Raw genomic sequence first — 25,131 nt, forward strand, 5'->3', positions numbered from 1 at the left:
GCCCCGCGGCAGGGCAGCATGGCGGCAGCCGCGGCTGTGGCGGCGGCCCGGGCCGTGCGCTGGGTCGCCAGAGCCGCCGCGGCGGGACCGCTCCTGCTGGGCCCAGGTGAAGCAGCCTCAGCAGAGGCCTTGCTTTTGGGAGTGGCCGGGGCTGCGAGGCTGCCGGCGCGTTCCTAAGGCGGGGCCGCAGCGGCCAGCGGGTGTGAGGCCGGGGTGGCCCTCGGTCGGTGCTGCGGGGCTGGCCCAGAGGCCCGGAGTGTGCGGGGAGCGCTGCCCGGCCGCAGCGGGGTGGGGATGGGCGGCATGGGCTGGGGGCGTTTTCAGTATAGTTAACGGTGGCTGTCCTTCCAGCCCGTCTGCTGGATAGCGGTGCCTTGCGGGCCGCTGCGCTCCCCGCCCGCGGGAGCGGCAGCAGCTCCGCGCTGGGCAGCATCCTGGGCATCCCCGCTGGAAAGCCGAGCGACTCCCTGGGGCAGCACCCACCGCCCGTTGCCACCAGCGTAGGTGAGTGGTAACATCTGACACTTGGGTCCCAGCGCTGGCACTGACGATCCTGACCCACTGTGGGGTTTTAGAGGTGTTCAGGCTTCTTCTTTCCTTTGGCAGAAGAACAGAACCGCCTGTTACAGCATCCGCCCGACCAGCCCCAGAGCCCTAAGGTGTTAAGAATTGCCATCATCGGAGCACCCAACGCTGGGAAGTCCACACTCTCTAATCAGCTCTTGGGCAGAAAGGTAAAGCTGGGGTGCAGCAAGAAGTTCAAGCAGCTGAGTTGCTTTTCTGATGTGTTCTGGCTGTGTGTAATGGGTTTAATTTCTTACAGGTGTTCCCTGTCTCTAAGAAAGTGCACACAACCCGATGCAAAGCCCGGGGTGTTGTCACACATGAGGACACACAGCTGGTAAGCTTTCAGACCTCCTGCCTGGGGCAGTGGGGAGCGTCAGCAAAAAAATTAGTTGGTTTTGTTTTTCACTTGTATCCCACAAAGTCACCTTTTAATTACACAAAAGTAAGTTTTATCTTGACCACTGTCTGTAGGCAAACTCAAAAGATCACTTCTCTTTCTAGATCATTTTGGACACACCTGGCCTCACTAATCCTTTGAAAGCCAAAAGGTATTGTTGTGGGGAGATTGCAGGACGGGGGGGTCTGTCCTTTGAGGTTTGATAAAACCAGAGAACATGTTCAGTGTGGGAAGTTTGTGAAACAGGACTAACAGGAAGGTATATTTCTAGCCTTACTTTGATTTCTGTCTTTCTTACTGTTGCCATTTTGGTAGCATATGGAGTCTGTGGCATCCCTCAAGCCCTGTTAATGTTCAGTTCTGCTATGCTCATGTAATGAAGCATGTACTAGCCCATAAGGCAGCTTTGTATCATCTGGGATGATGGAAAACACTGGTTTTCCCCTTCTTTGAGGAGAAGGAAGATGACTGTGCAAAGGTGTGTCTGGCTTACTCATCTGCATTTGTCTTCCAGACATAATTTGGATAAAGCCATGCTGACAGACCCATGGGACAGCATGAAACATGCAGATATAGGTGGGTATGTGACTCCTCTTGGATGAAGCCAAACCCTTTATCTGGCACAGAATTTTACCACTCTGTAGCTGTGGTATCTGGATGAGGAGAGAAGGGCAATGAAATATTTGAAATGCCAAGCCGAGGAGGGCATAAAAATTGCCTGGTGCCTAGGGGAGGCAGCTTGGGATAATAGTTAGTCTTGGAAGTTAAGTTTTAGCATTTGTGATGTCATCAGGGTGAGAAGTTAAGCTGTGATTTCTTGCTCTTACCAAAATGCTCTGTTTTGGTTCCATCTGTGTGCTGTCCTGTAGAAGAGAGAGAAGTAGCAGCAAGAAGGAAGTGACCATAAACTGTGGAGGGACTGAAAATGAATGCTTTGAAAAATGCAGGTTCATCACGTTTCTCTTACGCTTTTTTGGCAGTTCTGGTTTTGGTGGATGTGTCAGATCATTGGACACGAGACTCTCTGAGCAGGGAGGTGCTCAAGTGCCTTTCTAAGTTTCCTCAGATCCCCAGCATCCTGGTTCTGAACAAGGTGAATGAAAAACTTGTTCTTCCTACCTTCTACAGTAAATTACTCTGCTATCTTCAAGCTGTTATTGCAACCAGCAGTGATGAGGTTTTAAGTCTCTGAATCTGGGTGTTGTTAAAGGACGCCAATTTGTCCCTCTGCTCCAGGTTATTTAGGTGTGTATCTGTGTGTATGTGGTGCAGGCACAAGCATCCCTGAAACTCTGTGTGGCAAACTGAGGTTTAAATCAGTCTGGGAAGAGGAGCTGGCATCACAGTGGGGCTGGCTGGCAAGAAGCTCAGCAAAGCTGCCAGAGAAAGTGTTACTATCAAGTTGACAGTATTTGGACAAACTGCTGGAGCTGCTGACACACTCTGGCTTGGCCTCTGCTTGGAAAGCAGTATGGCTCTGTTGCAGAAGCACTGTCCCCCAGCAGCTGCCTGCCTTGGATGGTTTATTCTGTCTCCTTTGGATCCAGGACTCAGCTGCCAACCTCATTTAGAACAAATTGCCTACACCTCTCTCTCTCCCTCTCTTGCTTCAGGTGGATCTGCTAAAGAATAAATTTATTCTGCTGAACCTAGTATCTGAGCTAACAGAGGGAATTGTGAATGGAAAGAAACTGGAAGTGAGATCTGCATCTAAAGAGGATTCCAGTTCTTTAGCAAAGTCTCCTCATCAAATCGCTCAGGCTTCTCCACCTGAGAACAGAGTCCCAGGGTCTCACTGTCTGCAGGAAGCAGATCAAGCTCAAGAAGGCTCTAGCTTGGACAGCATCAGTGATACAAGAGCTTCTGAGTCCAGGCTTACTGCAGAGGCACAAGGGCCAAAGCACTGTGGCCCTAGAGATCTAAAAGATCTGAAGGGCTGGCCATGCTTCCAGGAGATCTTCATGCTGGCAGCACTGCACGGGGAGGAGGTGGATACGCTCAAGGTAACTGCAGTCTGAACGTCTGTTATACTTTGAAAGTGATATGCTCTTACCCTTGTGGGTCCCTGGTACTTCACACTGAGCTTCATCTTCTGTGAGGAAGTAGCAGAGTTGCTGTTCTTGGCCTGGGATGCCTGGGAAAAGTGGTGCTGTCAATGTGTGGCATGTTCGTGTGGTGTTTTCAGAGTGTTCTGTACAAAACTCTTATTTGGGGCTCTCCAAACAGCAGCAGCTTCATTTTGATGAAGCCACTCAATGCATTGTAAGCTACAAGGGACACTGTGGGCTTTTGTAACTCACACAAACTACTCTAGGCAGGTGTGACCCCCCTGGCAAGGTTTGAATCATAGAATGGTAGGGGGTAGAAGCAGCCTTTGGAGATGAGAGTCTAACCCTGCTGCTAATGCAGATTTGCCTAGGTCAGGTTACACAGGAACATGTCCAGATGAGTTTTGAAAGTCTTCGGTTATTTATATGTGTTAAGAAGATCCCCTGTCAGTCCTCTCTTTTCCAGGCTAAAGAGCCCCAGGTCTCTCAGCCTTTCCTCATAAGAGAGATACTCCAGTCCCCTTTTCATCCTTGTGGGCATCCATTTGACTTCATCCAGTTGTTCCCTGTCCCTCTTGAACTGGGAAGCTGAGAACTGGACACAGTACTCCATATGCAGCCTTACCAGGGCAGAGCAGAGTGCCAGAAGTTTCTCTTTGTCCTTTCCCTGCCAAAGGCACTAAACTGCTGCCCTAATGGCTGACCAGCATCCTCATATCAACTTACTGCAAGTTGAGCACAGGGTTTGGTGGCACTGCCGGAGTGGCATGTGGCAGCTGATGAGTGTGATGTGTCCTTTGTGCTGACAGCAATACCTCCTGATGCAAGCCAAGCCAGGTCCTTGGGAGTTTCACAGTGGGGTCGTGACCAGCCAGTCACCTCAGGAGATCTGTGACAACATCATCAGGGAGAAGATCCTGGAGTACTTGCCAAAGGAAGTGCCCTACGGTGTGACTCAGGTGGGAATTGTGCACTAGCAGGCTTGGCTTTGAGCTGTTCTATGGGGAATGGCAGACTGTGAGGGGAACCACTTTGTGGGAACCTGTGCAATCTGCAAAGCTCTTCACAGGCCACATGAGGTGATCTGGAACTTGCACGTTGGGTGCTGTGATACCCTTTGTGTGTTTGGAGGGGGCCACCCTCGTGTGTTCATGTAGGGGCACTGAGCTGGCATCTCAGGGAGTGGTGATTGTGGTTCCTGAGGTGCTTTGACAAGTGCTGAATGTGCACTTGCTGTTGCAGGTGACAGACCTGTGGGAGGAAGGCCCGAGTGGGGAGCTGCTCATCATGCAGAGCCTTTTAGTCCCAAGGAAGTCTCATATGGTGAGTAGCAAAAGAGAGTTTGAGTGCTGGGAAGCATGAAGTGAGGGTCCTTGGGTCCAGCCATGTGCGCCTTTGCTGTGTCCCTGCCTCCCTTGGCTTGCAGGGGGCTCTCTGCTAGAAAGAGCAGGGTACCTGAGGCTGTCACAGGCTGCTCAGTAACAGTTTGCACCTTTCCGAGATGACCTGTCTTTGACCTTGGGATTTCTCTGCCTGTTCTACCCTTTGAATTGCTTCTGTGGCTGCACTGTTGTTTCCTTGGGTGAACCTTCTGCACGTTTCAGTGATGTGAGGGTGCACATGATCGTCTACTCTCTGGGTTTTATGCAGGTGATGTTGATTGGAAGAGGAGGAAAGGTTATCAGCAGGATTGCTGAGGAGGCTGGCCAGGACCTGATGAATGCTTTCCTGTGTGAAGTCCGCTTGAAGCTTAAGGTGGGCTTGAAGACTTGAGCTCTTTGCATATATTCTGACAGCTCCTGAACACTTTGGTCATGTGAAGAAACTGGCCTCGTTCTCCCCAGGGGTGTCTTGATTGAACCTTTGTCCAATCCAGAAACAGGTGATGGAACATAGCAGGCTGAAGTGGAAGGTATTCTTCTTCAGGGGAATGGCCCAAACCAAAATAAAATCTTCAGGCCTCCTATGGCACCCTGTCTTGTGGAAGCTGGGGATGGACAGTAGAGAACCAGCTACACACAGTTATAGTACTGCAGTAACAGAGCTGTCATCTGCTTCTCTTGGGCTGTGTCCCATGTCCTTGCTGTCAGGTGTTTGTGCCTGGAAGTTCAGGAGTGTCTCAGCTCTTTTAGCTGACAGAAGGCTGCAGTGAAGGATTACCAGCATGTCTGTCATCTCTTCCGAAGGCTGAATCACCCCAGCAGTGGTCATGCAGGTGGAAGAGGCTAACCTAGCCCACATGGTGTCTCGTGTTACCTGTTGCAGTTCCTGAGTGTGAGTGGATGGCTGTGCAGGGAGCCAGTTTTGCCCAGGTAGACTAAGCAAAGGCTGGCTAGCAGCTGGCTAGCAGAAACACCACAATGACTGGGTGTGACAGAAGTAGTTCTCAAACTCTTTGTAGATCCTCAAGGCCAGTTTCCAGCTCTGTTGGAGCTCATCTTGCAGGCTGCCATGCACCATCCTCTTAAATGACTGCCAGCTGCTGCCTTCATTCTGGCCTCTTCTGTGTTATAGTTTGTGGAAATGCTTGTTCCTTCTCTTTCCCCTCTCATCTTTTCCTCCAGCTTCCTGTCTTGTGGCACTTGCTCCACAGGGCTGAGTCCGGTCACAGGCTCATACCAGTGGATTGCTGAAGAAGTGAGAAATGGAACTGTGGTCCATTCTAGATGTGTCTGTGAGCTGCTTCCCTGAGCAGCAGTGGGATCAGGGAATGGCATTTGCCAGAGTGTATTAACTGGGAAGTGAGATGGAGCAGGGAATAGGTGTCTTTCTGCCTCTGCACATCTTGCTTCTGTTGCCCAGTGGGGTCCTTCCTGTCCACCTCTCTGTATGTTTGGCTAATTAGTGAATGAATGTGTGATTTGAAAATGCCACCAGCAGCATCTCACAGATGCTTCCTTCTTCAGCATGGCTTGTTCATCATGCAAAACCAGAGTAGATGCCCCTTTGTTAGGAATTTGAGCAGTTTATTGCACCAGGGTCACAAATAAAAATGAGAATGACAGCAGGTTCTGCAGTTCAGGTTTAATGGGATGTTGGGGTTGTGGGGCAGCTGGCACAAGTCAGGGTGTGAGCAAATCTCAGAAGCTGGAGGAGCAAGACTTGGGCACCTTATGCTTCTCTGTAGCCTTTGGCATGCAGTGTGGTGGAGCCTGGCACCATGAGTGTGTGCATAAGCCCCTGCCCTCTGTGGCAGTCCACATGTTGCCCTGTTGGAGGGCTTCAGTTTTGTCTCCACAAATGGCCATGCTCAGGTGTGTTGAGCACTGAGTAGCTTCTTGCCAGGTAAATCCCTTTGTGCTGTTAGGAACGGACATTCCCAAGTGAGGAAAAGCTGGGCTCCTGCTCCAGCCAGAGTGGTCAGGTAGAGGCTGCTGGGGACTCTCTGCTCCTGCCTGGGTCTGCTGTGATACTGTGATCAAGGAAATGTTTCACTGGTTATGTTTGAGCTGCAGGAGATTCTCCTATCACAATTCGTCTGAGCACCAGGGTGAGAAGCCTCCATGGAGTGCCCTGCCTTGTTTTCCTCTTGCAGGGGACACTGTGGTCCCTTGATTGACACTACCTGACTTCTGTATTTTCCTTGGAATAAAATGAAGTCCCAGCAGAAGCAGTTGTTCTCATCTCCTTTCTCCCTCCCTGTCAGCTGGACCTTGCCACTGCCACCTTCTATCCCTTTTATTACGACTAAACTTGGGACACTTCTGTCTTTCTGCCTTCCCAATGGAGCTTAGATCCTGTTTCCTGAGCTGTGACTCTTGAATGTTACACCTTGCTGGAGTAAAAAGGCAGGTGAGCTTTAAGGGTTTGGGAGTGTTCATCATAGAGTCGTTTTAGTTGTAAAAAGCCTTTAAGATGAAGTCCAACTGTCAACCCAGCACACCATGGTTGTTAAACAGTGTTCTGAAGTGCCACATCTGTGTGTGCTTTGACCTCCTCTGGGGTTGATGACTCCACTGCTTCTCTGGGCAATCTGTTCTGATGCCTCACAGCCCTTTCAAGTAAAGGCATTTTCCCTAATACACCAGAGCAGTGTAGACTGAGTAACTTGAGGCCATTTTGTCTTGTCTTAGTTACTTGGGAGACCAATCCCTACCGTGCTACAAGGTGGGCTGGGGCTAGATGGAGAAAACTGTGCCCTTGGGCTAGCTGGTCAAGGTCACACCCTACTGCCAGCATTGACCCTTGTCCCAGCATTCCTCAAGGCAGGAGAAGAGATGGAGCCAAGTGCACAGAGCACTTGAAATGCTCCATATGTAGGCAGAGGTTGAATGTCTCCACTCCCTGACCTTGCAGATTCTAGAGTGGCTGAGTGACCTGAGGTTATCTAGCCTGCGGAAAGGGAGGCCCATGGGAGACCTTGCTCTACAACTCCTTGAGAGAAGGTTGGAGGCAGGTGGGGTCTGGTCTTTTCTCCCAAGGAACAAGTGATAGGACAAGAGGAAGTGGTCTCAAGTTGCACCAGGGGAGGTTTAGGTTGGACGTTAGGAAAAATGTCTTCCTCAAAGGCTTGTCAAGTCCTGAAACAGGCTGTCCAGGGCAGTAGTGGAGTCCCCAGCCCTGGAGGTACTGAAAAGGCAGATGAATGTGGTGCTGAGGGATGTGATTCAGTGGTGGCCTGGTAGTACTGGGTTAATGGTTGGGCCCAATAATCTTAAATGGATCTCTTAATAATGATCTCAAAAGGTCTCTTCCACCCTAAATGGTTCTATAATTCTAATGAGCTTTGATAATTAGGTTAATTATCCCAGTGCGAACCAATCACCTCGGTGGAAGCGGCCGCACTGCTTTAATTGACTTCAGGAAGGGACGTGGAGGGGGTTGTCGTTGTCCCTCCTCCCCTTGTTGCAGCCATCACACCGGCCGGTGTCAGCCCTTCCGCTGCTCGCCGGCGCTCGGTGCTGTAGGCGCTACTGGGCACCGCCAGGGGGCAGTGTGACGCGGCGCGGCCCTGCCCTCGCCGCACCCCTCCCGTGGCGGAGGCCGCGCGCGTGCGCGGTGGGCGGGGCGGCTGGGCCCGTTGGCGGGCAGCGCGCGTGCGCGGGAGCGGCTCTGGCGCAGCCACCACGGCGAGAGCGGGCGGGCGGCGGCGGCGGCGCGGGAGGCGGAGAAGGAGGGGGACGAGGACGAGGAGAGTCAGCGGTGGCGGCGGTGGTGGCGGGGCCGGCACGGGCACAGCGGCGGCGGCGCCATGAGGCCCGGGCAGGGGCACCGAGAGTAAGTACAAGGAGCGGCCGCCACCTTCCTCTCACACAAGGGTGGCGGGACCGGCGGCGGCCCGCACACCCCCCTTCCTCATTGTCCTTCCTGGGTGTCCCCTCCTTCCCGTTCTCTGAGGCAATGTGAGGTATCCTCTCTGTTACGATACTCCCTCTGTCGCGATAGCACTGCGGGACCGTTCCCGTGAAGTGGGGGTGAGGGGACGGGACATGGGAACGACTCAGCCGCCCCCGTGTCCCATCCTCTCATCCCCTCTCCCGGGAGCGGCCCTGGCCCACCCGCCTCCCTGGAGACCTCCTCCCTTCAGTCCCGAGCTCCACGCCTTGTCCTTGTGGGGAGCAGGCTGCTCCCGCCACCTAGATCTGTGAAATACCTTTCCCTTGATATCAGATACCCGGCGGGAATCGCGATAACACGTCAGCCGTCGCGACAGAGAAGCGGCTTCAGGAAAAAAACGAAGGGGGGAGGGCTGGAGAGGCGGTTGCGATGTGTGCAAATCCTTTGTGTAAGTCCTTTCCCGAGGAAAAGAGTCGTTCTGCAGGACGTATCGCTAATAAATGACGCGTCGTTTTTATTTCCTACCGACCATTTTTTTCCCCAAGCATCTTAAAGCCTGAAGAAAGCTGCGGAGCTTGACTTCTCTGTTCTCAGTCCACTCCTGCAAGCAGAGTACTTCACTGCTCTTGGTTATGCAGCAGATGATCTTCCCAGAGCAGCACCTGCGAGGGCTTTCGGATGTGTTTTATCCTGCTCTTGGTATCACCTCTAATTGCTAGCTATAAGTTTTAGCATAAATCACAGAGGCAGGTTAGTTCGTTCAGTCATGACTTTCTGCACACTCGGTCCTTTCGAAGCCCTGGTTATTTCTTCTCTTTAATCACAGCATTTCAAGGAAACATAAGTTTATGTGTAAAACTTTTTGCCACGATACTCTTGCCTCTCATGTTGCCTAAACTCGGTTCTTTGTTGCACTGGCAGCTGCAGGAGAGAGCACGCTCTCAGTAGGTGAGGTTGGGTTCCTGAGTGATGTCATTTGTGCTGGAGCAACGGTGATGACTTTGTGATTGAATAAATCCTACTGGACATGTTGGGCATTGTGATTTATGCGTGTGTGAGCTGTAGAAACTTCGTCTGATTCAACAGCCTGCTGAGAAAATTCCGTGATGGGTGCAAACGTAGGCAGGAGGGGAAAATAGTGATGATCGTTGATTTTTCCTCTCAGCACATACGTTTCTGATCAGGTCGTTTTTCATCTGAAAAGTTTGAGTCTTTTGGAGAGTGTTTAAGTAAATACATAAAGCAATAAGAAAGGATGCTTTTGAAACGTATTGCAGATAGTAGGGGTGGAAAGAGCAGGCTTTCGCAACCAGCAGCCTGCTGAGGAGTGAAAGATGCAAGGAGAACTTTCAAATGGGTCTGGTGTCCTGTAGAGCCAGTCCACAGGGTCTGAAAACTTGGAGGGAGAAGCAGCGACAGCAGAAAGCAAGCAACAGTGAACTGATAATTTTTAATTGAGGAAAATCTGGGTCAAAAGCAAGTAGGTGTTAGAGCAAACAGGCTAAGATTTGCAGTAAATACATGCTTTTAGGAAAAAAATGCCTCCATAAAAGAAAAAAAACTCCTTATTTTTAAAGTGTTTTTTACACTGAGTAGAATTTCTGCGGTGAAGAAATCAGAGACTGTCCGTTTTCTGGGGGAGTTGCAGGTCGAGATGGAGTTAGAAGCTGGGCTGATTAATAGGCTGTAATTTGCAAGCATTGCTTCAAATATTTTCGGTATTTTTCAACTATTTTAAGAAGCCATATTGAGTTCAAGCCCAACCAGGCTGATAGTCTAGAGGGAGGAAGGATGCGTATTGCTGGAACGAGAATTAAGCAAAAATAGATAAATCTGACATAATGGATGACAAGGGAAAGATGATTGCTGAAAGATGCTGGCATGCTCTGTGTTCCTTCATGCCTGGCATATATTTTGTTGTGTTACATGGCTTTTGAAGCGTAAAAAAAGAAAAAAAGCCTCATTTTGTGCTGAGATAAAAGAAAAGGCAGGTGCTTAAATTCTCTTAAGGATCAGCTTTGATACTGACATTAAATAGTGACCTTGTCTGTGGTTCTCCCTCTGTCATTCTCTGAACTTCACAACTGAATAGTGTGCTTGGCACCAACTAAGTACACACTTAATAAGATGGTATTTTTGATCCCCCTTTTGCTTCACACTGAAAAACAGATTCACACTTTCTCTGCTTGAGCACAGCCTGGGGTGCTATTTCTGTTAATAACATTAAAAAAATCCATTGGAGAATGTCCATGTAGTATTGGTTTTGGGGTTTTTTCCTCCAAATGTAAAATTAAGGAACCCTTATGTTCACTGTAACTTGGGTATTTGCGTTCATTTAAGTCTTTATTTGTATTTCTTTCAAGTTATCCTTTGACAGATAAGCTTTTATATCTGTATTTGCATCTGGGAACTCTTAAATCAGATCAAGAGATGGAGTCAGGATTTTTATCAGGACTGAATTTTCTGTATTTCTCAGAAACACCAACTGCTTCGTGGTGTGTACAGGAGCCTCAGCTTGTGTCCTCACCTGCACTCCTTGAAATGCTTGAACATGGAATAGAAACTTCTGTTTCCTCTCCAGTGCTCTTTTTCACCTTGATTTGCCCATTCATCTTTATTCTTATTTTTGACCTCTACTCATTACTGGAGAGGAGGAGGTAGAAGTGGATCACCCTGACTGCCCCCTCCCCAAAACCTCCATCACTGAGAAGTTTTATATTCTATATACTGCTATCTCACTAATCTTCAGTGAGGTAATAGTGAGGGGAGCTGCTGATTTATGGAGATGGGAGATGAAGTAACATCTATTCTGTGTCCCTCTAAAGCTTGGTGACTTCCAGGATTCTGGGATTTATGAAATTATTAAATACACCAAGAACATAGCCACAGCCTGACTTGCTTGATTTATTTCACTGATGAGCTTTTAAATAATTGCTTTAAGAACATGATGTGCACTCAGTTGAGTTAACAGGGCACTCCTTCATGTCATAGCCTGTAACCAGGGTATGGCGACTCCTTTACAGCTGTTTATGGGGTAAGATGCTCCAGAATATGAGTCAAGGGTTCACAGTTTTCTGCATCTGTAATGGACGGCATCACCCCACCATTTTCAATTTTCAGCATTTTCAGACTGGGAAGAGAAGTGAATAGCTAAATGTTTTATTCCCTCTGTGATGTGCCATATTCCTGTTTTCCCATTGTATTTTGTGACTCGTAACCATAACGCTCTTTGAGCAATTTTTCTTTTAACTGCAGATCATTAGTTTGAATATGAATGCTGAAATGAGTTTGTCACACTATTCATCTTACTGCTTTCTGAATCCTGATTCAGCTGCTGAGGAGCAAAGCTCCTGAAAAGGCCTTCTGCTGACTGACATCCAGAAAAGCTGGGTTTAATTTTGTCCAAAGATATTTTGCTAACGAGCTTTACTCCTCAAAAGCTAAGCTTCCTGTCCAAAACAGGCATAGCTTGGCCTCAGTCTTGTTACACCTGGAGCTGACAGATCCCAGTGTGTTCATCAGTTGCTGGTTTCCAGGTCTATAGTAATTAGATTTAAATGGGCACTTTAAAAAATGACAACTGTGACCTGTGGCTGACCTGGCTTCATAGACCCTATAGACCCCTTTTCCTGAACTCAGTGCCTTCTGTCTGGGTGTCTCATGGTGCTTCCCTGCTCAGTTTGTATCTGCTGTGTTCTTGCTGTAATTATTCTCCAGTAGTGCTCAGGAATTACACATAGGTTACCTATTCCCATTGCTTAACTCGATTGTATCTGAATATTAGTCCAAGTTTCAACGGTTCATGAAGAAAATGGTGATATTTCCTTATTGGAATAATTTCACAAGAATTCAGTCTGGATGCAGTTTGGCTTGGGGTGCACTAGGATGAAAACGGAGAGAGATTTTATGGTCAGTTTTTGATGTCCCAGGCAGCGTTGTGAAGTCTGGGCACAGGGTCGTGCTTGGAATGCATGAAGCAGTTGAGTTGAACGTCTGGGTTATTGATGTATTTAGCAATAACTCGACTGCTGCAGGCTTTTAAGTAGATGCAATGATGGGTATCCTGTAGGGAAATGTGTTAGAAAACGGGTTTTCTGTAAATGCAGTGCATCTTAGAGAAACCTTTAAGTAAAATTCTCTTCAATCAGGTGGCAGACCCTGCCTCCAGCAAGAGTGGGATCTCTAGCATCTTTGGTGTGCAGTGAGTGAGGAGGTTTTTTTAGTTTCTTACGATGCCTGTAGTAATGCAATGCTGAAAAGGTGAACCATGAAAGTGAAGCTATTTTTAGTATTGAAAAAAAAAAGAGTAAAAAAATGATCTACCAATTGATACATTGCTGACGTCTGTAGTGCAGCCAACCCAATTAAGGTGCCATATATTGTTTCCAGCAGGATTCTGATTGTTTCTAATTTCAGAGCCACGTGAGAGCAAGTGGAAATAGGTAAAACGACAGGCTTGGCTCTTCAGAGTGGATCTGGTATCCAGTTGTTTTCTGTCATATCACCACTTCTGCTCAGACAACCTCTCTGTCCTGTGCCTCAAATCTAAGATGGGAGCCATGCACAGGCTTCCCAGGTGACTTCTTCCTGTATGGTGGGTGTGGAGTTCGTGGCAGAGAAATAAAGATTTGCTGCTTCGGGGGGGAGCGCAGGGCAGCGGAAGGGAGAGGGAGAGGGGGAAATAGTGCATGGGTTTTTTTTGTTGTTAAAATTTTGCATAAGCTGACGTTGATCACTGTGGGTTTTTTGCTCATTTCTTGACCCTGATGTATCCTCTGCTGTATCCATCTGTCCCTCTTCTTGTGGTGTGCAACGTGGAGGGCTTGCATATCACAGTCCTGCCCTTTCCTGTTACAGCTGCCTGGCCACTCATTTGTTCCTCTCCACAGGCTGTTCTTGCATGCTTTGAAAAATGCCTTGCAGTTCCTTGTCTTGAGCCAATAGTGTGTGTATGTGTACAGTGTAAATTGTGTTGGATGGCAGTAGCTTTCTTTGAGCCTTCTTCCCAAAAGTGTACATGAATGCTCACCATCTCCAAAGTAAACCTCCTCCTCTGGTTATCTGTGTTTCAAATCTGGAATGGAAAAGGCATACATTTTAAACATCTGGAAAGGGGAGCCCTTCATGCCTACTTGGTTATTCTATCCACCATTGATCTTTACTGAGCCTTCCTTTCTGTCATTGCTTTCTTATTTTTTTTAATCTTCTGAGTTAGAGGAATGTTGTGTGCTTTGGCTTCATTGTGGACAGGGAAAGTTAGATATGTGCTTGCCCTTCTCATCTACCTCATCAGTCTCTTCCAGTTCTGGGTTGTTGGTTTTGGTTGTTTGGGTTTTTTTTCTTCAGCCACAGAAAAGCCCCCATCTTTTGCCTGAAATGGGTGATGTGTTCCTAGAGCTGGTAATTCATGCAGGCTTTTACTCTGAATTGTTCACAACTATGCTGAGCATTTGTGAATGAGCCTGGAGGAAAATCAATATGTGAAAAGGCCAGAGCAGGCAAGGGAAAACAGCTTTTCCAGTGCCTTCTTGGTGATCACACCATTGCCTGATTTTGTGTTTTCCTGTCTGTGAACTCTTCAGTGTTTAAATTTAGAAATGGTGTGTGTTTTGGAACAAATCACTTTTAAGAGTTTCCAGAAGATTTGTGTGTAATATAATCCCATTCAGGTTTGCTGCTCTCTTTCTCTCATCTGTGTCTAGCTTATTCTGCAAGACTTCAGGTTGCTCTTTCTCCCTATACCTTTCCCAGTATCTTTTCAAAATGCAGGGTGTGTTTCCCAGTCAAAACTGCAAGATCATAAATGAAACCTCTTCTGTCTTTTCTATTAGTTGAGGAGGTGGTGGGTTTAGAATTGTTATAATATTAAAATAACTTGAACATGTAAAAAATCATTAATAATTACTAAGTGCTCTAGAAATGGAATGTGTGTACTTCAAATATATTATTCCGGCTAATTTCTAATACTTCTGATGGATGTTCTCATGTTTACTATTATTTTTCAATGGATCATAAGGATGTCTGGTGATGGGACAAGGGGGAGTGGTTTTAAGCTGAAGAAAAATGGGTTTAGAGCAGATCTTATGAAGTTCTTCAGTATGAAGTGGGGGGACTCTGTAATAGGCTGCCCAGGGAGGTTGTGGATGCCTGCTTTCTTAGGGGTGTTTGAGGCCAGTTTGGATGAGGCCTTCAGTAGCCAAGTCTAGTTGAGAGGCATCTCTGCCCATGGCTGGGAGGCTGGAGTAGGTGGTCTCTAAGGTCCCTTCTGATTGAAGCCATTCTATGAGTATTTCAAGGTGTCCCCTCTACATACTGATTATCAGTGAGTGAAGTTGCTGATGGAACCAAGAAAAGAGGCTTCTCAAAATGTGACAGTGTGAAGCAGTGTTTCAAGCACTTAATTTTTAAGTTGAGGCAGGGAAGAATTAAGATTTTGCACACTTCCATCTAGTGTGTGTGAGGGAAATTGCATCCCAGCAGTTCCAGTTGGGCAAGGATCACCTCATCTTTCGGTCTTTGCTGAGCAGGTCCTGCTGATGAACTCTGTAGCATCCCAGGGCTGGCAGATTTTTAGCTCTGAGTATTTATGTGGCTGTAGCTTTGAGATGCCCATAAAATGGGTGACGCATGAAGTTTAAGAGAAATCACCTTTCACCGCATGGCATTCATACTCTCCTTCAGTGTGTTCTGCTCTATTTACTTGTCATTCTCTGCTGGAATTTCAGCTGCTTGAGTTATGAATTATTGCTATTGAAATAAAATTAAAGTGGCTGTTCAGTTATTTAAGAGCCAATTAAATCTGATTTTATTCTGATGTAACATTTCCAGGCAAAGTGCATAAAATGCAGTCTGTGGAGGAAAGCTAGGTCTAAAAATGTTGAGTGTTTATTTTTTTATAATCTGTACTTTAGACAGCTTGATTTGCCAAATAAAATCCATTGCAGCCTCACAGCCGTGAGTTTAGATGTTAGAAGTTACTCTGTAGAAGAAAATAGAGCACTTTTGGTCTTCTCAGGGATCCTGTGTGAACCTTTAGCTGCACCTTTGCATTGGAGAATATATTCAACCAGGAGAAATGATTTTATTTTTTGGTTTTTGCTTGCAGTGCTTTTGGAGAATAATATTTATTTACTAATGACTTCAAAATGCATAAACAGCAAGTCTTTGAGGACTCAACATTTCTCAGATCCTGGGCTGTACTGTCTAGAGGGGGGTCAGGGTTTATATTAGTTGAGTTTCCAGTATCAGAATGCGCTAATTACTGTGAGGTCCTCTGCTCACAGGGAATGCTCAGAATGAGGTGCTTTGAGAAATGCTGCCCAAGAACCATGGATGGTTGGTGCAGGAAGGACAGATCTGTCATTGTTGTGTGGTGTTGGGGAGCCAAGTTCACTCTTAGTGATTTGGTGGTGCATGGACATGCTGAAAAGCTCATGGTCTCAGAAAATAACCTGCCAAGCCTTATAGCCCTGTGTTGTGTTAGCAATAAATGCAGTAAGTGGAGAAAGAGCAGGTACTTTTCATTATATGTGGCAATTAAAATGTATCTCTTGATTCTATCATTTCTTATTAGGGGAAATGGCAATGCCAATCCTGGTTTGTTTTGGACGATTTACACTGTACGTTACATCTTTCATGGACTGGAAGGGTGCTGTCTGAGACTGATTCCATATTAAGGGTCTGATGTGCCTTCTTTTTTTATTACAAATAAATCATATTGATGCAGATAGAATTCTATTTCTAACTAGACAAGCCTGCACTAGCCAGCTCTCAGGTTTGTGGCGTCTGTCTCCAGCAAAATCACAGCTATGGAGAAAGTGATTTATTTTAGTTTCCAGCGCTTAGATAAAACTCTGGTTTTGTGCAGATGGCACTGAAAGGATAACACATAGCTCAGATAAATTTGTATAAAGCACTGTATATTTGTGCCAGAATCCAAATCTTCAGTAGATCAGTAATATTGAGATTTATACACTATCATAGCAGCCTGGGTGTTTTTTTCATCATATAGAATTAATTACCAGTGTGGAGGTCAGCAGGGTTAGTGTACTCTGATCTGGCTGCTCCTTGCATCTTGGTGTGGGGTGCTTCCAGCTTCCCAAAGAGCTGTTGAGAATTGTCTGGTTGATATCAGGAGAATGCTTTTGGGGGTTTTTGGGTGGAAAGCATTCAGAGTGCTGCAGAGCAGGAGGGTGCTTGGCTCTTTGGATGGGGTACAAGTGTTTGTGGAGCTGTCTGCTCCTCTGTCAAAAGCTTTTATGAAATGCTTTAGTAGAGCGTGATAAAACAATTCTGATAGCTGCACTAATTCTAAATAAATGTTTACTAAACAACATTAATGGATTTAAAATGTTTTGGGGAATAGTTATTAGTCCTTCAGTCTCGTATGGTGAAGGGAGTTTTGTCTCGATGGGGGGCTGCCATTTTAATGCTTCCTGGCAGGAGGCCTATTTTGATCATGCAAATGAAGTTGGAAAAAAGTAGGCTAAGCCACTGAAAAGTAGGAGAGATCTTGAAATTTAAAGTTTTTTAAGGTGACTATTTTTCTAATTATTACCATTTCTGTTACCATTGTTTATGTGCTTCACTTCATTTCCTTATTTCTCGTGTCCTTATCCCTTAATGCTCATGACCTCAATGGTGGTTGCTCTTTCATCCGCTGTTCAGAATGGAAATCATAGTCTGTTGGCTGTTTTATTCCCAGCAAGGTGCTTGGAAATACTGCCATGTGGTAAGTTTTGCTGTATAATTAGAAATGCAGATACAGTGGGCTTTTGTCGTACCATGGTTAATTTTTTCTGTTCTGTTAACATTAATGGGGACTGAAGGTTAAACTTGGCTTATGTAAACTCTGGGTATTTGCAGGATGCTTATTGGTGAGGAGATGAATTCTGGCAGTGAGAAAGGAGCACGCATGCATGTGGGTGAGGGTCCGAACCAGTGTCCAGAAGACTGGGCAGATGCTGAAGTCTTCACCAGGATGGTCTCTGTTGGCTTCACTTTCCTCACCAGTTTCTGCATGGAAGAAAAGCTGCTCACCAGCAGAGTGGCATGGTACTTGTGGAACATGGGGACGTGCTGGAGATGTGGAGAGCAGCATCCTGCCTCCTGTCCTGGCTGACATGTGCACCTCACAGCCACCATCCTGCAGAAACATTCCATCCCATCCTTCTCTTCCCACTCCTCCAGGCAACGAATGTGTCAGCAAAATCAGTGACTTGATGCCTGATGGCTTGCAAGCTTCATTTAATCCTATTAATTGTTAATAGAAAATTAATATTAAGCTAGCAGACTTCTGACATGAATTTGTGTGCAGAAAGACCCCTGGTTTGTGTTTGCTTTGGAGGAGAGGAGTGGTGCATCCTGCAGGAGCCAAGATCCTCGTGGCAGAGCTGGTGGCTGCAGCAGCGGGGGGCTTTGAGTTGCGGGACAGATCTTGGTAGGGCTGTCACCTTCAGCAAACAGAGCAGCAGTGCCCTGCTCCACTTCGGTGATCACAAATGTTGGTTGGATTTCAAATGCCTGTCTCTAAAGCAGCGCTCTGCAGCAGGGTGTCCTTTGTGAGCCAGGCTGCTTGGATAAACTGGGAGGAACTGGGGATTTCCAGCAAAAAGTGTGCAACAAGTGTGCTGTGTGTCAGTTAGCAAAAGGCTGACCTGACCAGCAGCATCTGGTGGTGGTGCCAAGAGCTGAAGACCAATTGTATGAGAACTTCAGTAAATATTAAGTGATTTAAGGTTTTCTCTTGGTGAGAAAAAAAAAACAAACCTATTTTTAACTGCTGTTTTCAGATGGAGAGTTGTGTTGGAGATTGGAGAGTTTGTAGCCAGCCACCCAGCTGTGGCTTTGCTACAGTTGATGTTCTGCAGCCTCCAGAGCAGTAAATGTGAAACAAGAAGGTCTGCTCTGTGAGCTGATGGTATCTTTCTCGTTAAGATAGATTTTGGGAAAGTTGCATTCCTTAGCTCTTGCAAACCTTTTTAATTGTTTTTTCTCACAACCTTAGCTCGATCTTATCATATAAGTAATTGTTGCATCATATGTGCTTTATTCTCTCTACTGGGAAGTCAGGTAATTGCTTTATACCTTTTAATGGGAAGAGTTTAGGAAGCCTCTTACCTCTGAGGTGGAGATGAGCGATGCAGCAACTATTGCAACACTGCATTTCTCCCAGCTTTTCTGGAGCTCAGTGTGTAGCACACAGGAGAAGGGGGGCACGGATGGCTGGCACCTTCTTCAGGGTTGAGCAGCAGCCATAAAGTTACTCAGTGCTTTAGACACCATCATTAAAGTAAAGCTCCCATCTCTGAATTGCCTCCTATTTAGGTATAGCTCATCTGCAGGAATATTCAGCCAGACTTTCCTTATGAAGTAGTATTACAGGGTATTAATTATTCATAGTCAGTTTAATTCTTCTTTCTTGCATATTTAATTGTGATAGCGTGCTGTATGTCACAGTGATTTCCCAGAAGAACTGTACTCCAAAGGAAAATCATTCAGGTATATAGTCTTAAACGTGTCCCTGCTAATCTTCGTTGTTTAATTTTGGAGCAGAATAGGATATTATCAGATGTTTCTTGTGGAGAAACAATTATGCAAAAGCATGATTTTGCTTAATCTTTTCAGGCTCAGATAGCTAGTTTGATTTTTGGCTGATGGCATTTATGTTGTCTTGCTTATTTTATGAGGAAAAATGCTTAATGGGAGGGAGGACGTGACTTCTGTTTTCCTCTCTGAAGGTGGGAATATTTATCAAAGACTTTGGAAGTGCCAATCGATTCCTTCCAGAAGATGAAGGAAAGGAATAAGATTTTTATCGAGTAGTGGGTTTTTTTCAGTGATCAGAATAGCAATGCCAAATGCTTACATGATTAACTTTTTTTTAACAACTAGGATGGGCTCTTAGTGCTTGATGTGAGAAAATATTAGAGGCACGGGAACTGCAAATGCTTTCACAATTTGATTTGCATTCCCCTCGTTCTAGAGCTGTTTCATGCTTGTAAGGCGCTTGGTGAAACTGAATCCTTCGTGTTTGGAGAGCAGGATTGTTCTCTGAGACTTACTGTAGGAGTTTAAACTTCTGAAAAATCTGTTTACAATGTGTCTGAACCGGAGGATGGAGGACACAGTAGAGACTGTTATCTGTTTACTGCTCAGATAAGGAGGTGGAATAGATTGCTGGCCTGTTTCTGAACTCTGCTTAATGAATGGTTGCTAGGCAAATTGCATCTCAATCAGCTTAATCCTCAAGATGTCATTTACAGGTCTGCTCTTTGTGAGGGCCAGAACCGTGTGCTTTCAAACTGTACAGGCCAGAAATTGCAAGCAAAGCAGCTTAGAATAGCTCGTTCAAAAATTCAGCGTGCAAGTGCTGCTGAGCTGCCCAATTTCAAGTGCCTGTTGTCGCAGGGCCATCGTGCGTGGCCACGCGCTAGATTAGATGTTTGGTGATAGACAGGAGGCAGCAGCATCATTAGCACTGTTCCTGGATCAGCACAGCATACATCATAACATTTTGGCACTGGATTAGTGTGAAAGAAAACGTTTCTAAATGGGGACTGCACTGCTGACGTGATGAAAGGTATTTCTGTTTTGACTGAGCTTTCTCAGAGCCTGGTGTGATTTCGGGATGTACGCGTGGGATGTGATTAACTTTGGCAAACAGTTGAAAGTGGGAAGTGGCGTTACCTGAAGCGGGGAGCTGGGCCTGGCCTTGGTGAGAGATCTCTAATCAGCAGAGGACGCAGGCTGGTTGTATGGAGGCTTCAACCTGCCTTTGGAAGGTGGACTTTCTCCTGCAGCATCAGGAGAGCCAGTTAATTGCATATGCTGGTATGTGTGTGGCCCACATACATTAGACTGGCGATTAGTCCAAAGGAGAAAAGTTTCCTAGCATAGTTAAGCTTTAACAGTCTCTTTGTAAAGAAAGATAACGAGATACTTGTTTTTATTGGTTTCCCATGACAGCAATTAATCTTGCTGCAGGCAGAGCATTGTTCTTTGTGTGGCTACACCTTTATCCCTTTGAAACAGATCCTCTGTGAGTGCTCTGTGGCATGGCACTGAACACACTAAATGCAAACTGGAAAAAACTGGACTTGTTGAATGCGGGAGACATTATGGTCACCGTGTGCTGCTAGGAAATGTCCCTTACGTGGCATGGGTACTAGAAGTGCAGGTGAAAGTGTACTGTGAACGTTGCAGTGCTTGCATGCTTTGGATATGTGCACCTTTTGTGTTACTCAGAAATACTGTTAGGATTTTGGGAAAAGAGTATTAAAATGTTGAAAGCCTCTCCAAATAAAGCATAAAAATATTATTATTCCACCTTAGTCACCAGCAAAATGGTTGTGATGCTTGCACATCTACACTGTAGATGGGAAGAGGACTGTTGAACAGAAGACTTTGTGATCAGAGAGTGCTTTTCATGCAAATGAAGATTTTATTACATGCTGCTGAATCAGGGGCTTGTGTAGCGAGAACAGCACAGAACTGATAAGATCACTTTGTCATAGCTTGAAATTTTGCCCAGCACGTCTTTCAGATCGCTGAAACAGGCAAGAAACACTCTTGTTAAGGGCACAGCACTGACTGATAAAATATTTTGGGGGCAGGGCTTTTTCTTCATGGCACAGTCTGTCTGCAGGAATCTGCCATGTGTCCACAGCCCTGATTTCAGAGCAAGGAGGAACTGTGATGTGTAGGTCGGCAGAGATGTAAAAGCTGCTGTTCTGGGGGGACTCTGGTTCTGCTTGCTCCCAAATGGTGCACAATCTCCTTTGCTGCAAGCCAGGAGCTGTTAGCAGTGGGTAAAGCAGAGCTGTCCATCCTTTTGACTGGCATAGCCTGTGTTGCCTGTTCCTGAGGCACACAGAGGCTCTCCACAGGCTGTGGGGCTGTGTTTTGCTGCAGAGTGCACCCACCCAGGACTGGATCTGTTGATTTTTCCTTTTCTGTTTGTTAGCTAGTATCGTCTTCCTAATGTCCTTCTCTGATGGCTGGAACCGGTTTGGTTTAATGAGGACTGTTGCTGCCGACAAGTGAGTGGATATTTGTAGTGGAGTAGGCATCTAAATCTTCCCCTGCAGACGGGTAGTGTTCAGCATCCTGAAGTGACCTTGGTAAAAGTTCTCTGGCGTGTTACTTTCCCTCTTTATTTATCTCTCTTGATGTGTAGCAGCTTTACTTACAGAGCAGCGTCTGAGCTATTGGAAATCTGTCCTCTCTTCTCTTCCTTTCTCCAGACATTGTCAGTGTAACACCCGGGCTACCTAGATTGACGCCTGAATATTCTGCCTTTGCGCAATCAGGAGGCATTCAGCGAAGCATCAAGATGAGAAGAAGCTTCAAGATTTAGGACTGACATTTTTAGACACTTTTCAATCCAGAATTTTGAATAGTCTCGGTGAGCAAGGTCAAAGGTTCCCATTACATGGCATGCCCCTCTCTGTGTGTGAGTTAGGCATCCATCAAAGAGTATAGTGTAGGGGAGAGACACACTTAACAGCCATCAAATTGCAGCGTGGAGCCATTCCTATTTTAAATTCCTATCTGAAGAGTCTAGGAGGAAAATCTAACCCTGCACATTCCTGGAGAGGTTCAGAGCAGCAGGATGGAACCTTTTTTCCATTTTTCTCATGCAAATGATGGTAAGGATTATTCAGTGTTTAAAATCTGGTTTGTACTGGCTTCTGAATGTCATTTAAAATAAACATCTGGAGAGCTTTTTGATCTCCTGTGCAAGGCTGTTGTCTGCCTGACTCGTTAAAATGACTTCTGCTTAATTTTTAGTGAAAGGCAAAGACCTAGATCATTTTAGCCCCAAGGCAATCTAAATAGTTCACCTTCTGCTGTTCAAAATTTCCAGGAGCACACAGACTATCCAGCAGGTATTTAAAATCCTTTCTCTTAGATAGCATGGCAACAATAGATATCTGTTTCTTCTGTGCTCCTCTTTGGGATCTGCAAGGGTGCTGCTACCTGTGTCTGTACCTCTGCAAAGCCTCATTCTCATGGCACTAAGCCTGTGTTGAAATGGATGCTCCACTCCAGGAGAATTACTGTTTTGTCCCATTGCAGCTTGCAGTACAAAGCTCTCCTCCAGAAGATTGCCACAGTTTTCCTGTATCCCACAGTCAGGTCAGTGGAGCAGTGTCACACAGGGTGTAATTGGTTATTTATTCAGATAGGCATTGCTTTGGAGTCTGTTTTCTGTGACTGCTTGCTCCTCTGCTCATCCTTGGAGACTGAAAATGTGTGCCCCTGGTGAGAGTGCTGGGTATGTGTTTCCTCTGTCCTTCTGGCTTTGAAATAGGCTCCTGTTGCTCTTTGGCAGATCCTGATGCAGCGATCTGTAGAAGCAATGTATTCAAAGCAAGAGTGACTTTACCTCTTTGTTTTCTCTCTTTATTTGTGTCTGTATGGGATCAGCTGGTCCTACATTATGTGTGAAGTAGTTAAATTTTAGCCTGCATCTGTAGGATGTGATTTCTCCCCCTCCCTTCTAGTCTCTTTGATCAAATCAAATAAAAACGCAGTGCTTTCATTTCGAGTTCTGTAGTTTCAAAGACAATCTCTTGACATGCTCGAGCAGTCTGGACCCGAGTCCTTTTTTTCCCTTAGTCCAAAGGCACACTGTGTCTTGTGCCTTTCTCTGTATCAGCAGTTGCAATCTGCATTGGCTTTTATCTGCATCAAAAGACAAATGGAAGAGAGCAAGGCGCTGCAGGAATGGGAAGCAGACTCGTGTGTGCAATGGAAATATGTAATCCTTGGTTCAGTCTGCCACATGAAGTAGAGACCAGTTTCTATACTGGAAATCTCTAGCCTATACTCCCAGAAATGGGAGTTTAGATTTTAGGCTTTGAAGGTTGGTTAATCCCCCCATTTAATACCAACATAACATTTTCTGTCATGTCAAGCCTTTCCTCTCAAATGCCTTCTTTTTTTGCATATGTCAACTATACAAAGCAACACTCAATTTGAGAAATTAGCATTCTAACACTCTGTAAGCACTTTATTTTTGTCTGCTTTGTGAGCAGCTGAACATGTGTCCAGGCTGAAACACGCTGAGCTGTTGCTTCCCGTTGAATGTCTACCCCGGTACCAATTGGCACAAGGAGCAGAGAGAAAGATCCCAGCCCCATAGGTGTGGGAGAACTTGGAACTTTATCCAGCACTCATGACCTCCGTCCTGGAAAAGCACATCTGCAAATCTCCTGCTCGGCTGCATTCTGGGGGAGAGGATCCCGGCCAAGCTGTACTAAATTGTACCCAGTTTCTCAGTCAGAGGATTGCTCTGATCACTGTCACCCTGATCAAAATCCAGACCATGTCTAATGGCATTCATAATGTTGTGGCATGCCTTACTTTTTCCAAGTAGTAGTGCTTAAAGCAAAGTGTGTTTCTTTTTGCATTAAAGAGTCAGATTCAGCTATTCAAAGCGAGCTGATAAATTGCTTTTCATTAAGTGTCTGAGCTCCAAGGGGTTCCTTATGTGTTCCAAGGAAAAAAAATGCATCAATTAGGGCTTCTGTAGAGCATTTATCAATCACATAGTTATAAACAGTGCTAATGGAGTTAATTGAAGGTAGAAAAATTCACCTTTTGAATTTGTTGACTGTAGCAGTTCCAGCTGGAAAGACAAATTGGCTGGGAATGAAAATCAAGTGATACTTTGGGGATTGCCTGAGTAACTGCCTAGAATATGCACTTGAGCAGCCTCTCACACAGTACTTGGATAGGGTGTGCTGCCTCTGAGTGCAAGATGCCCCATGAAGGTCAGAGGTGTTCCAACCCAGGTTAGCTTGAGCTCAGTGTTAGTGCACCCAAGTTCATTCTGTGTTTGCTTTTGAGGTACAGGCTGTGGTAGCAGTATTTGTTCTCTTCTTGCCCACACAGACAGGTTGTGTTTACCATGCAGAGGAATGTCTCACTGGCTGTAGTACAACCACAGCTGCTTCTGTGTCCTATCCATGCAGTTTATCTATTGCTCTCTGTGTTGGGTGTTTTTAAAAGGAAAACACAAGTGTGAAGGAGGAAGGATGCAAAAAAACAAACAGAAATCTCCTGGTCATCTGCACTCAGTAAAACTTAGTGTGGAGGGAAAAAAAAAGTTTTGTAATTGTAAACTTTGGATAAAAGTGATGTGTTGGTGGCTTCTGAAGGCATCAGGTGAGAACATGCTGAAATGTTTTACCAGGCCTCTAGTGCTTGTGGTGTGCAGAGGCTTTGAAAAGACGTTGCTTTCCTTGTGGCTGGTCTGAACTACCGGCTGTGCACCTGGCTAATTTTCCTGCTCCTCAGAAAGCACTGAGAATAGCTGAGACTTTTACAGTAGCTCACAATTAATATACCTCTTTTCCTTCCTTATGCTGAGTTGTTATGAGGTGGTCCTTGAGATTCTTGGACGGCTGATAAGGACAGTGGGTCTGTGTCAGAACAAGCCAGTAGGGCACCAGCACCTGTTGTAAAGGTTGACAGGAAAACACTGTCCCCAGTGTCTGATCCAGCTCTTTGGTATTCACCTCATGGCTTGTATTTTCTGCTGGTGAGCATTTTCTACTTGTGTTTCATCTTAGGTTTGAGGTTCTTCTCGTGCTTTTCATCTTTACAATAGGCTACACAATATCTCCAGCTGCATTTACAAGTGATAAAATGTGTATCCAAAACCTGTTGTGTTTGTGGCCTGACAGAAAGCTCTGTCACTGTGCACAGTTAGGCAGAGATCTCTAATTTTGTATCTGAAATAAAAAAATAATAAAAATCTGCTGTTTATTTCTCCACTTGCTTTGTAATTGAGCTGCTAAAATGTCCCCATATATGAGACCTTGATTCAGTATC

General features: G+C 45.9%; 2 protein-coding genes across 6 annotated transcripts in view; both read left to right on the top strand.

The window, feature by feature from the left end:
* Positions 1–6,622, top strand: ERAL1 (Era like 12S mitochondrial rRNA chaperone 1). Its single transcript, XM_064166743.1, has 11 exons — positions 1–106; positions 352–504; positions 607–734; positions 824–901; positions 1,069–1,115; positions 1,479–1,540; positions 1,945–2,057; positions 2,578–2,967; positions 3,822–3,971; positions 4,255–4,335; positions 4,663–6,622. The coding sequence occupies exons 1-11, from the start codon at positions 19–21 to the stop codon at positions 4,783–4,785; spliced, it is 1,413 nt and encodes a 470-aa protein (XP_064022813.1). The 5' UTR covers positions 1–18; the 3' UTR covers positions 4,786–6,622.
* FAM222B (family with sequence similarity 222 member B) overlaps positions 4,678–25,131 on the top strand; it is a 41,488-nt gene continuing 21,034 nt past the window's right edge. For 2 of the 5 annotated variants that reach the window (XM_064166737.1, XM_064166741.1), the window contains exon 1: positions 8,132–8,229. The gene's annotated coding sequence lies outside the window, so the exon portion shown is untranslated. Of the gene's footprint in view, positions 4,768–8,131; positions 8,230–8,622; positions 9,321–25,131 lie in introns of those variants that run through there. The other 3 variants (XR_010307429.1, XM_064166738.1, XM_064166742.1) reach the window with 3 other exon arrangements.

The sequence above is a fragment of the Pogoniulus pusillus genome, chromosome 27, assembly GCF_015220805.1.
Source record: "Pogoniulus pusillus isolate bPogPus1 chromosome 27, bPogPus1.pri, whole genome shotgun sequence".
NCBI classification, from domain to species: Eukaryota; Metazoa; Chordata; class Aves; order Piciformes; family Lybiidae; genus Pogoniulus; species Pogoniulus pusillus.

Excerpts from the sequence above, each read along its gene's own strand:
- ERAL1 (XM_064166743.1), top strand. The coding sequence starts at position 19 with ATGGCGGCAGCCGCGGCTGTGGCGGCGGCCCGGGCCGTGCGCTGGGTC. Across the intron at positions 505-606 it reads GCCCGTTGCCACCAGCGTAG|AAGAACAGAACCGCCTGTTA; the intron begins GTGAGTGGTAAC and ends TTCCTTTGGCAG. Across the intron at positions 1,541-1,944 it reads CATGAAACATGCAGATATAG|TTCTGGTTTTGGTGGATGTG; the intron begins GTGGGTATGTGA and ends CTTTTTTGGCAG.